Genomic DNA, 12,877 nt, shown 5'->3' on the forward strand with positions numbered 1-12,877 from the left:
ACACTTTTGCAGTTTGCCCTCAGATCATATTAAGAATAAAATATCCAGGACTATGGTAACTTGGTGTCTTTATTAAATTGTGTATGTATTAAAACTATCACAAATCACATCTTAAAATTTTAGACAAAGGTTTTATCTGCATTTATATTCAGAATTTAAATATCACAGCAGTTTTCCCCATCTACATACAATAAAGGTCTTTGTCATGATGAGTCCAGTGTAACATTTATGTGCCATATATCTTGTTAGGTCACACAAAGGGTGAAGATTTCAAATTTGCTCCATATTTCCCCCCCATTTACAATCCCTACAGATATAGACTTAGCATATGCCCATTGTGAATAAACAGCCTGCATAGGGCTATATATGGTGAAACAAGCAAATACCTAGACTTACAGAAATGGTGTACAACTGAAGTCTCTTTAACTTCAGAGCCTAAGATGACCAATTTAGTTCAGTACCAGGGTGGCCACTTGATGGCATTATAAACAGTCATCTACTCAACCTTGAGAAAGCTGGTCTATGAAATGGTTAAAACAAAGTGGATCAATATGTCAACTGATGGTTGTTGAGCTGTTTTTGCCAGCAGCCTACTTGCTTATTGGTGTCTTAGGTACTACCTTCTCTATGTGGTTTATAGAAAAACTGAACAGTGGTTACTTTTAAAGAATTGCTGTGGATTAAAAACTGTATTCAAGTTGTGATTAAAATATTTACCTGAAAACCTTAAGCATGTTTCTTTTTTTAACACACAAAGCTAAAAGTGTAAAGGAGATGAACAATGCTAGTGATTTCACAATAATTAGAATTTCATCTCAAAGCAAAAATACAGTATATGCCTCTGGCCAACTTAATACAATTTAGTCACTTAAGCATTAAAAATGCAAACTCTTAAATGGATTAGAGTTACTACATAACAGTATTACTGGATTAGCAGGGTCAAAAAATACAAAACATAACCCTTACACTATACCATCTAAGTGACACATGGATATAAGTAAAGTGACAATTACAGGATTCTCTCTTGAGCAGTATCTCAGCATAATGATTTTAGTTTAAACTTAGTGAATACACTGCAGAAAATTTGCCATTCACTTACATTTTGTTGCGCAGAAACAAATGCAGGCTGAAAATTAAATTGTTTTTCCAACTGGTCTGGTTGCATTAATATAGCCAGTCAAGAAAGGAAAATACTGTATGCTAGCTATTGGTCTAAAGAGATATATAATGGCAGTATATCAATAAAGTTTTAAGGATCTAGTGACTGTGTCCACCAGATCAGCAGGACCAGGGCCTATACCCAAGACTGTACGTGAGCCAGGTGCAATCTGAGTTCTTCCAGCATCCTGGATCAAACTGACTACCAGCCCAAGCTCTTTAGCATGATTCAGGAGCTCATGCAGACTGTCCTCATCTGGAGCCTTGACCACAACCTTAGGCTGACCACAGTACTCCCACTGCTTCAGGAGTTCAGGGTTTCGCCGCTGGACTTGCTTGTAGGCGGACACAGCAGCATGGGAACACTGAGCTGCAACTTTCCCTTTCCCCATCTTCAAGTCATTCCGCACCACCAGTACCATCTTGAACTCCCCACTTTCACCCATCATGCTGGTCTCACCTCCTGCCCCATTCCCGAGTGGGACGACACCTTTTTTATAAGATTTAGCAAAGCGACCTCGAAGGAGCCATCCTAGGCACAGTCCACAGCCCAGTCCTGCCGTGACACCTACAGCAATCTGACTGGACATGGAATCCATTCTGAAGTAGTGATAAAACCTGGAAATTTTTACAGAAAGTTTAACTTGTTAGAGATTGGTCAGCACCGTCACTAGTTTATATAACAGTTTTCCCTGTCACACCACCATTCACTGGATCGGTAATCAACAAAAAAACTTCTTCTGCAAAAGAGATATGCTGACTCTGAATACTACTACTAATTATGAACTTCTCCTCAACACCTGAACGTGTCTATGTCTAGCAAGAAGAACACGACTGTCAGGTATACTCGAATATAATAATCACATACAGAGTCCATAATAATATCCTATGTAGTCAAAATGTACAACCTGAATACGTAATAGAGTATATCTTGCTAGACAGCACAGAATTCTAGAACTGATTTGTGTTGTTACCAGCGAATACCAGCAGCACGTGGTGGGCCGGTGATCATGAGTCCGGTGACAACTAACACGTCCCAGTTAGTTAACGGAACCACGTAATAATACTATTGAGTAATGTTGCGTAAATAAATTTTTATCTATTCTAGAAACGAAAATAGCTATTACCTGTACACACCACTCCCTCTGTCGCTTCTGGCTTCTGCCTACAAGAAGTGCAGGGGTCGCCTACTAATGACGTCAAAAAGACACGCTAAAAGTATTAACCCCCGATAACTAGCAAAATTCCGCAGTATGAGTGATTTATAAGTAATTTAAATGCACAATTTATGTATTACTTATATTTTAATCAGTTAAACGAAAACGCATTTTCTTAGTACCGACGTCGTGAGCTAATACGACAAATGCGGCTAAAAGGAAACGACGTCGCGTGGCTGCAAACCAATGAGAAGGTGGCAGCAAACAGGAAGCGGCGAGCTTCGCACACGTCTGGTTCCTGTGCTCCAGTGACCATATCTAGATTGACTGTACTCGCGCTCTGCCGAGTCAAACAGTGTGGGAAGTAGAAGGTAAGACTATACTGTTCGCTTGCTCCGAATACGCAGTTGCAGCTCCTTGGATGCATTTATTATTATTATTATTATTATTATTATTATTATTATTATCATCATCATCATCATCACCCGGTCACGCTGTCAGTCTCTGATCTGAACTCATCGTGTTATGCGTGAATGAAACACACAGTCAGTGTTCTTCGTAGCAGCTAGCCGTGTGGCCCGATGATGAGTGTTCCTAAGTAAGATGACAAAAACAGAGCGGAGGGGTCTACGGTGTCACGGTGGCGGAGGGATACATGATCAATGGCGTCTCCGCTACACCTGCTTCCCACTCTGCTGTGCTGCAAGGGCCATACAGGCTGCCGCGGCTCCACTCGCTCCGCTTGCTCCGAGTCACTGGGCTTTCACTGTTTCCTCTTGTCAGGCGTTATATTGTTTAAGATCTTATCTCGATTTGTAATCTGAGGGTCAGGGATTCCAATCCACCCTCCAGGAGTGACGAATGTTAATGGCACAATACCCTGCTGCTTATGAACGGGTAAGTTCTTGTGAAGTTGCCTGTATATATAACTCTGTGAATCACAGGGGAGAAAGTGGTCAGCAGTAATAAAATAATTTGCCTGCCTGTACTCTCCTCTGTGATTAACTGCAGCCTAAAACCTATGGCTGCAAAGTAATTCTTGGGATTGAGTGAGACCTTTTATGGTGAAGAACCTGCTTGTTTAGTGTCTGTGACTGTAAACTGGCTCCTCAGGTTCTTCATATGACCATGGACCTACGCTGGCCACACTTCAGTGGTGTTGTTGTTGTTTTTTTTTTTTTTTTTTTTTTTCTTTTTCTTTTTCTTAAAGAGGTCAGCCCTTGAAGAATTGGGTCTGTAGTTGCATAGCTGTGGAAGGAAGGTCTCATAATCCAAGGCTATGGTAGATTATCCTTCCATCCACTGTCAATAACTGCTTGTCCCGAGCAGGGTCGCAGCGAGCCTGAGCCTTACCTGGCAACACAGGGCGCAAGGTCGAAGGAGGAGGGGACACACCCAGGAAGGGATGCCAGTCTGTTGCAAGACACCCCAAGCAGGGCTCATACCCCAGACCTGACATACAGCGGGCACTGGTTGAATCTGCCGTGTCACCACACCCCCTTACAGTAGAGTATTGTAAATGTTAACCTTTATGTAGCAGTGGACACCATTGTCCAAGGTGACTGTGTCAGATGGTCAACTTTGCAATGATTTATCCATTTCTACAGCAGGGTTTTCTTATGTGATTAACAACTGATGTCGGTAAATTTGTATTTTCGCTGAGATGTATGTCGCTTTGGAGAAAAGCATCTGATAAATGAATAAATGTAAAGTTATAACTACATTTTAAGTTGATGTTAATATTCATTTACCAGATGCTTTTCTCCAAAGCAACTTAGAATGTTAAGATACCCTAAATTGCTCAGATGTATAATTGTAAGTAAGCAGCCTCAAGGGTACTACAACTGGAGCTGAGATTTGAACCTCTGACCTTTAGCTCTAAAGCCAACAGCTCTAACCACTATTCTACAAGCTTTTCTTACAAAGCGGTATTCACTGGGTTAAACTCTATTTAGATGTTATTAATAGAAGTACAGAAGAAAAGTCCTTAAGCTTCTAAGTATCTGAAATGAGTTGGTGATGAGGCAGTATGTCTGAGTGAAAGAGACATCCTGACAAAAAATGCTGCATACATCTCTATTGTAATGTTTATAAATTGTCTTAATGCTGCTCAGCAAATAAAAGCAATAAAGTTTTATTCAGCATTTCACTGAACAGCACTTGAGCGCTGGGGAGGCAGGCTCACCAAACTAAGAACTTTTACGTTACTTTATTTAGCAGATGCTTTTCTCTCAAGTGACTTCCAGTGAATTCTGTTTACTGTTATCAGTCCATACACCTTATTCACTAAGGTGACTTACACTGCTAGATACACTACTTCCATCCATACACCAGTGCAACACACACTCTATTGCTCACACACTATGGGTGAACCTGAAATACTCATATGCATTTGGAGTGGGTGTAGGCTACTATAAACTTCTCACTGGTCCCATTCACCATGTTTACATACCACAGTTTAATTACTGGATAGATTTGGCAGTTTTGAATTGTGTGTATTAGGACAGAAGAAACATAAAACATAAGCATATCATGAGCGTGAGGGACATACGGTTCAAAAAAAGATGAAGCAATAGAATCTCATGGCTGAGGCCTCAAGGCAGCCCTAAATACATGACTCTGTAGTCTGTAGTCCAAGACCAGATGACAAGATGCACAACCTATACTCTCACAGTATATTGTTGTTATTTAGCGTAACAGTACACAGGCTGGCTTTTTCTTCTACTTGTCATTTTTGAGGGCTAGGGTAAGGCTTGAAGAGATGAGTCCTTAGGGGAAGGAACTCATTTTTGTGACTGGGTGTAGGTAATTTCTTGACATTGGGTCCTGTTACAATTACCATTCTTGATTTAATTTATTATAACTTTTTTTATTTAACTGATGTCATTCTCTATGGCCATTTAAAGTGTTAATCAACTTTATAATGATATACCCATCTATATAGCTCAATAATACTGTGGGGTAAATGTCCCAAAGTTGTCTACAAATTTTCCATCCTTCTTTGGGAGTTGTTCTTCCACTGTGTGGGAGACAGTAATGTTTGTGTGATGGTCTTTACAATTCTACCTTTTTTTTTTTTTTTTTTTCCCCCCCTTTTTCTTTAAAACACCTGACCTAATCTGCTCGTCCACTTCCTGTTGAAAATGAAACTCATGATGGGTCAATGTGCAAGACTTTTCAGCCACAGGCAGGTCCACGTGTGTGCAGGCCCAGTGCCCTATGCTCGCAGTGCACATTTCTGAGCTCAGGGAACATGGCGTGCCTCGAAGGTAAGTTGATCAGCCACTTTGATTGAAAAGAAGGAAGAAGATTCAAAATGTGGATCTCCAGCAGAGGGGTGTGACCTTTTACTAACTAGTTTAGGGCTACAGGGACATTGCTTACAACTTTAAATTGTACTGCAGTCTCAGAATAAAGTTGTGCAAATTATGGCTCTTTATATGGCTCTTACAAGATAAATCCAGGAGGATTTTTTTCTAAATGAGTTTTATTTTTTGGAATGACCTTGATGGATGTATTTTTAGTGTTCTTAATTAGCTGTTGTGTTTCCCTGGGGCTGAACAAGTATTAGAAGGGGAATGTCCAGTTTGTAACTGGGAATGTTTAACTACTCAGGTCTTCCCAAGCACGCACACACAGACACACACATACACTATAATGAAGCACTGAAATTTATGTGCTCTACGCAGAATCCGATGGTAGTGAAGTTCTGGTGGCTGATGGATAGAACTGGGTTGCGCAGCTCTGCCCTTTTCGTTTCTTTTAATGCTCTGTGCTGCAGGAGGGTCAGAGCATACGGACCTGCAATAGGCTGTATTTACAAGGTGAGATGGATTCTTGTGCGGCCACTGGCAGAATTAAGCTTTTTATTCTGGATGTCTAGTTTGTCACTTATGTATCTTGCGGCGCTTTACCACGTCTGTAGCAGTTCTTTGACAGCGCACTGGGCTGTACCTCTGTGCCTCTGTATAGAATCCCCTGTCCTTGTGTCACTACATGGTCCATCTTGTTGCCAATATGTATATGCTAGGATTTTGGGTCTTTTCGATGCAGGTACGTCCTTAATTTTGTTCCAGTGCTGTTGCTCAGAGTCACCTGCTTGGTCTTTGGTCTGCACATGGTCTTGTGCTGCAGGAATGGAGCTTTTCAGAATAGCAGCTAATGTAGATATGTGCGCGAGCACAGTTGCGCAACTCTTTATTTTTGGCAGACTCGGCACGTTTTGCTGGACTGCCCACAGTTGTGCAACTTATTTTGGGGGGGGACGTGTTTTTCCCGGAGTGAGGCAGCTCTTTCCAGAGAACTCGTGTTGCTGAGGAACGTAAATAAGGGGAGTGAACGGGAAGGCATGCTTTAAACCCTGTGCCCTCAGTGGAAAGGCAGCCTGTGTTTGCAGCTCTCCTGCTTATTAGCGAAGCATATGGTGCTGCTTTCTACTAGACTTACTCTTTCCATCTAAAAATGTGGACTGACCAGGAAAACAAGGTAGGTGCCCCTGCCATTAAGTTTCTGTGTCATTAATGTTTCTCTGACTACAGTGACTGTGAACCAAGCAGCTTTGTGCGTAGCTATGAATATTGCTGTCTTTATTATTCACCTGCTGTGATTTGTGAACTATGACTTGAATGCTCTTCTCTGTTCTTCATTGTTCTGTCCTCCTTTTCTGTTTTCACATTGTATATAATTCCTGAGTGCCAGGTTGACACCGTGACTTGAGGTGTTAGCCTGGAAACTCTCAGCGGAGTTAATGTCCACTGAAATGGGATGATCCCTTCGTCACTGTATACTAGCATCATGCTGCTGTTGCTCTTTGTCACAGAGGTGCTAAGTCAAGGAACACAGAGATCAGTAATTGCACAATTAATTTCAGCTTTGTTACTTAGTTGCTTAATGAAATTGCTTTACATTACTGTCGGTCCTGGATTATGCTACTGTACTTTACGTGTAATGATTGAAGGGGTTCTGTGTCATGCTGTACTCTACATTTACATTTATTCATTTAGCAGATGCTTTTTTCCAAAGCGATGTACATCTCAGCAAAAATACAATCTGTTCATTACATTGAGAAAGAGACATAGCTGCAGACATGTGATTAAGTAGACCTAATTTGTTACTTTCCACTTGATGCAGCGATGTTCATCGCTCAAGTAGGTGCATAAAACACAGCATAGATGAATCCTGATAACCAGGTAGGTAGCTTTTTCAGTTTTAAGGGAAGTTCTCTGACTTTTTTCTGTGCTGCAGTTCTACATACTGCTGTCCTCTGTCATATTTAGAAATGTCAACTTTCTGTGAGGACTGTGTCTTGTGGTTCTCGTATAAGGCTGGTTTGATATGCAGACTAGACTCATCTTTAAGTCTTCCTGAGTCAAGCCCATGCGTGACCACTTGAAAACCCCACTTTTTTGACTCTCTCAGTGAAGTGTACTGTCTAGGTGTGTACCAACTCCTACTTGTTTCCTGATGCTATCTGTGGTATCTTGGTTGGTGAGCCTTTCATTCTTTCAAACATAGTATTCGTTTGGCTCTGTTCGTGAGTGGCTGTTGAAATGAGTCTCCTGTATTTGCCAGTTTCAGTTAAGCTTTGGCAGTCACACGTGTGATGACACAATGTCTTTAGTTGTTGCGCTATGCCCCCCCCATGACTCTTTCGTTTGTGTTCAGATGGAGTTGTTCTGCCTTGTGTTAGTTATGTTTGTGGCATCGTGAGAAGCGGCCTGTTAGATGATGCTCCTCTGTGCATTGGAGATGAACTGTGGATAAGGGGGATGTCCCCTGACTGCTTTGTTTCAAAGAGCATTTTAATCTTCTGCTGTCTTATGGGCTCCTGTCACCTGTCTCTGTAGAGGGTGTCAGCCTGGGATCTAATGACTGCAGCAATTCAGCCTGAAAACTGTCTCAAAAGTCAGTTCTGAGAGGTTCCTTTCTCAGCTGCAGGACAGGCTTTGAGGAGTTTGTGCACAGCTGATATTAACGCTGTGCTTCAGGACTTTCTCTTTGCCAACTGCTTTGTTGTGTCTTCTGTTGCCAGGAAAGTGGCACTGTCTGGTTTCCACGGTGGTCTCAGCTTCCTGGAAGGCTGTCAAGGTCTTGCTTTCAGTTCACCAGTGCAGTAGTGTTGCTGTCAAAACTCAGGGTCATGGAGATGACTTGCCATAAGTTTGCATTTATTCGTTTATCTGACTTAGTGTCACGCAGCCTACAGTTATTTAGACTTAGGTAATTGTACTGGGGCAATTTAGGGTAAGTTCCTTATTCATGGGTACTACAGCTGGATTTAGGTTTTCAACCTGTGATATTTAGGTCCGAAGACAGTAGTACCATTACGCTACCAGCTGTCTCCAAACCAAAGCACACAAACCTACATTTATGACACAGGGAAAGATGCTGAAAGAATGGGCCTATGGGCCTGCTGTTTTATTTCCAATTAAAACTCTTGTGAAGCACCTAAAGGAAGTGGTAAAAGTCTGAATTCACAGTACGGTTATTTCCCGAGATGAGTCCATTCGAGTTACACAAATTGCTCTTTACAAGCAGTTTCATTTAATACCGATACCTACAAAGTATTTCTTGGTGTTTATTAAGATGAATTTGGATTTGCCTGCCTCCTGACAGCTGTGCAGTGCAAGACACATCTATTAATTCAGCAGTTGCTTTCTTCAAAGCAAATTACAGTGATTATGAACTTGTTTAACTGACACATTTATTCATGATGATTTGGTGTGAGATACATCAGAGTAAACTACTTGCAGTCATTCATACAGTACAACAGTGTAACAGAGACATGTGAACTGGTGACTCCATAGACTATCATCTGGAGGGAACCTACAGGGAGACACGGGAAGCATTTATTTGTGCGTGTATTGTTTCTATTGCTGTTTTTAGTTTAATTTTTTAAGTAATAATGATATTTTTTTATAGACATGTTTTGTGTAAGTGCATGTTTGTTGCAACATGCCCCATAAGGTTTATATGGCCTAAGGGTTAGATAAGGTTTTTGGTTTTCTGCGCTGTCAAACACATACATTCCCAAGTTTTGCACAGTTAGAGTTGCTAATTCACCTGAAGCATGTGTTTTTGGACTATGGCAGTACATTACAGTGCCCTGAGGAAACCCACGCTTTGTTCAGCATGTAGTATGTAACAGCTATGGAAAAAGCTGAACGAGCACAGATAGACAGCCATACGGTCTTACAGAGTAAGTGATGAAGGAAAACTGCCTTATTATGTTGTATTATGGTAACTGTGGTTATCTTTTGAAGTAACTGTGTCCATTTTAGGTCAGTTTTGGGGTTCAGAAATGTGTGAAAATTGTAATGGTTAAAAAAACAACTAATGGTAATTATGTCAGTTACGTGCATTTGTTTTATGAAGGGGTTTTCAGGAATGGATTACCTCTATAGATGGGAGAAGGTGGTTGCTCTTCTGTTCTTCCTTGTTTAGGTATTCAAATTATTTGATATTTGCATAATTTCTCTAGATTAAAAATAATTCACATGCTACTGTAATGGTAATTATTGCTTACCCTTAGCTTGTTTGGGTTTTTTTTCTGTAACAGTATACCCAGATGGATTTGTGTAGGATTGCAGGAGTTTGGTGCAGGACACCGTGGTCCTCATTGGATGGCACTTACTGAAGGTGGACGCATGATTGACATTAAGCCAAAACAGTTTTGTTAAGCACCTCTTCCTCTGGTTTAACACTAGGGCCCCTCCTAGTCCATGAGCTGGGAACCTAAGGCATTTCTAAATTAAGATGAATTTCCACTGTCTGGCTGTTGGATTTTTCTTTTAATGCCATGACAAAACAGGCAAGCAAAAAAGTATTTTGAGGTAGTTCTGAAACGGTTTCTCTGATATGAATCCAACACTGTTGAAGAACTACTCAGTGCTGTGCTCTATCTGCTGTTCTGTGTTCACGCTCAGGAGGTCTTGTGACTTGGAGATGTACTGTTGGGGTACATTTTGACTGTGTAAATCAGTGCTGTATCGTGAATTGGAAACCTTCCAGACCTTTTTGTGAAAGATGTGTGCACTGGAGGAAATATGATCTGTGCACTGGTTTTGAAATGGGTGCTTGTGTGGCACTAGTGGTTCTCCAGCAGCACTACGAAGAGTGCACAGCGATCCTGGGTCACGCAATGAACACATTACCAGTGCAGTGCTGAAATGAATATTGATGGTTCAAGTATTGCAGCGTCACAGTGATGAGAACGATGATGGTCTGTCTCTGTGGCCCACATGGAGCATGTCACTGAAGGCCACTGTCCTCTCTCTGTTACAGGTCCCCTGGTCCTTGAACTACTCGATGACATGGCAGAACATGTGGCTGACTGTGAGCTACCACAGAGGCGGGCAGGGTCCAAGGAGCAGCAGAATGGAAAGTTTGCAGGTGGGAGTCAAAATATTGTGGGCTCGGGGGTGAGGATGGGGATCAGGTCAACAAACTATCAAACTACCAAACTCCCCTACCTAACAGTGTCTGGCTGAAATCGGGGGGGGGAGAGAGGTTGGACCTCTCTGACACGCATCCAGTCCCAGGATGAAAAGGATGCTCTTTGTCTTTGCAGCTTTGGTAATGCATTGGAGGTTAAATAGGGGCTTTTTGGTGGCATGATGGAATTTTTAGTATGTCTGCCTCACTGCCCCCAGTACTCAGTGATCCATTGCCCATCAGTCTCAGCATTAACTGGCATTATTCATTTCTGAAGACAACCTGCATCCTCTTTACTAATAATCACAAGAAACATATCTTTTCATCTCTGCTTTAGAGAAGAGTAAAGAAAAAACACCGTATGAGAGTGAGAGGAAGGAGGGGGAGTATGCACGCTACAGAACTGACTTCAGAAAAATGTTAGCGCTCTTTTAAACAACCTTATCAGGGCTATTGAGGTAGTCTGCCATAATTGCTGCAGGCGGACATCAAGAAGGATTTTCCTGCTCCAAATCTGTGCTTATCTAAAGTTGTCTGTGACTTGAGGGTGATCAGTTGGCTCACTTGAAAACTCCAGCCATTGGTCAGAGGTACCTGCTGTTTCATACTTGCAGATATCTTGTCACCATCTGAAAGAAAACAAAGGGATAAGGAGGAGCGTATGGGGCTGGTACTGTGGAAGAAGCCTGTCCTCACCCTGCAGTATTTCCTCCTGGAAGCCCTGATTACCTTGAAGCAGTGGACGTCGAGGTAAGTCCACCTGGAGGGCTCAACAGCATCACTGGTTCCCAAACCCTATGGGTGGCGAGGGCATTTCTCAGTTTCAAAATTCAAATTCAGTTGTGGGACACTCAGAAAAAGGGAAATAAGTGTTTCTAATGGGGGTGCGGTGGTGCAGTGGGTTTAGCTGGGGCCTGCTTGGTGGTGGGTCTGAGGTTTGAGTCCTGCTTGGGGTACCCTGCGGTGGACTGGTGTCCCAACTGGGGTGTATCCCCACCCCGTGTTGCCGGGTTAGGCTCCGGCTCGCCGCGACCCCACTCGGGAAAAGTGGTTGTAGACATTGTATGTGCGTGTGTGTGTTTGTAACAGTGCATGTACCAGTGATCAGGGTCACCAGAATAACATTGTTTAGTTGAATTCATTTTATTTTTTAGTGCATGCTCTCCCCAGGTTGAATTCAGGATTGCCAGCAAAATGGTTTGTTGTTAGCTCATTGAGATGTTGCAAGAGGAAAAGACAGGTGTTGTGTTGTTGGACATGAGTTTCCTGCTTCTCTTCATGGAAGTTGTCAAAGGATATGAATGAAGTTTTATAGAAATGAAATGGAAAAAGGATTTCTGTATAAGGGGACTCATCTCTGTGTGCGTGGAGCGAGGTATCATCCTCCACTGCCACACACTGACCGTCAGCTGTGTCCTGCCAACGCCTCTGCTCCAGTGTCATGGCAGAGAACCTGATGTTGGCTCTGTAGTTCTCCAGGCGATGATGTCTGCCGGTTAATCTTTTGCATTTCTCCTTAAAATCTTATCTGCAGACAAACTTGAAGGTTAAATGTGAAATGGCTCCTCAGCAAGGTCACATATGGCCATTTTGCTAGTGCAGTTCTCATCAGCAACCCTTCGCCCCCTTTCTATAATGAAGTCTGTGCTGCAGTGTTTTAATGTGTCAGAACATTGTTACTTTGCCAGACCTACAAATGTGAGACCCGAGTTGGTGAAAAGCTCCACAAAGCTGTTGTTTTCAATTTGTGGGTAAGGTCTTACTACAGCCATCCAGCTGAAGTTTCTCTGTGTCTCATGCATTTGCTCTAGGCTGTGGCAGCAGAGGGGTACTGTGTTCACTGTTCTAGTGCTGTTCACATTGTTCTCCATCATCTACTCCATTGAAGGAGCACATCAGAAGGTGAGGAAAACAGGAGGCACAGTCCTGGTTTTCTCTCTCTCTCTCTCTCTCTCTCTCTCTCTCTCTCTCTCTCTCTCTCTCTCTCTCTCTCTCTCTCTCTCTCTCTCCTCTCTCTCCTCTCTCTCTCTCTCTCTCTCTCTCTCTCTCTCTCTCTCTCTCTCTCTCTCTCTCTCTCTCTCTCTCTCTCTCTCTCTCTCTCTCTCTCTCTCTCTCTCTCTCTCTCTCCT

The 12,877-nt window shown here is 42.4% G+C and overlaps 2 protein-coding genes across 4 annotated transcripts in view; one reads left to right on the top strand and one right to left on the bottom strand.

The window, feature by feature from the left end:
• Positions 1 to 51: 51 nt before the first annotated feature.
• On the bottom strand, positions 52 to 2,503 carry ptrh2 (peptidyl-tRNA hydrolase 2). Its single transcript, XM_018755352.2, has 2 exons — positions 2,286 to 2,503; positions 52 to 1,776 (listed from the first exon to the last, which is right to left on the bottom strand). The coding sequence occupies exon 2, from the start codon at positions 1,755 to 1,757 to the stop codon at positions 1,239 to 1,241; it is 519 nt and encodes a 172-aa protein (XP_018610868.1). The 5' UTR covers positions 1,758 to 1,776; positions 2,286 to 2,503; the 3' UTR covers positions 52 to 1,238.
• A 92-nt stretch (positions 2,504 to 2,595) lies between these two features.
• vmp1 (vacuole membrane protein 1) overlaps positions 2,596 to 12,877 on the top strand; it is a 53,931-nt gene continuing 43,649 nt past the window's right edge. The window contains exons 1-5 of one of the 3 annotated variants that reach the window (XM_018755237.2): positions 2,633 to 2,686; positions 5,488 to 5,584; positions 10,599 to 10,706; positions 11,363 to 11,498; positions 12,560 to 12,650. In XM_018755237.2, coding sequence (XP_018610753.1) covers positions 5,569 to 5,584; positions 10,599 to 10,706; positions 11,363 to 11,498; positions 12,560 to 12,650 — 351 coding nt within the window. In that variant the 5' untranslated portion in view covers positions 2,633 to 2,686; positions 5,488 to 5,568. Of the gene's footprint in view, positions 2,687 to 5,487; positions 5,585 to 6,635; positions 6,801 to 10,598; positions 10,707 to 11,362; positions 11,499 to 12,559; positions 12,651 to 12,877 lie in introns of those variants that run through there. The other 2 variants (XM_018755238.1, XM_018755239.1) reach the window with 2 other exon arrangements.

Source organism: Scleropages formosus, chromosome 4 (genome assembly GCF_900964775.1).
Source record: "Scleropages formosus chromosome 4, fSclFor1.1, whole genome shotgun sequence".
In the NCBI taxonomy this organism is placed as follows: Eukaryota; Metazoa; Chordata; class Actinopteri; order Osteoglossiformes; family Osteoglossidae; genus Scleropages; species Scleropages formosus.

What these genes read in the sequence shown, in the direction of transcription:
- ptrh2 (XM_018755352.2), bottom strand. Translation starts at nt 1,757, where the DNA reads ATGGATTCCATGTCCAGTCAGATTGCTGTAGGTGTCACGGCAGGACTG.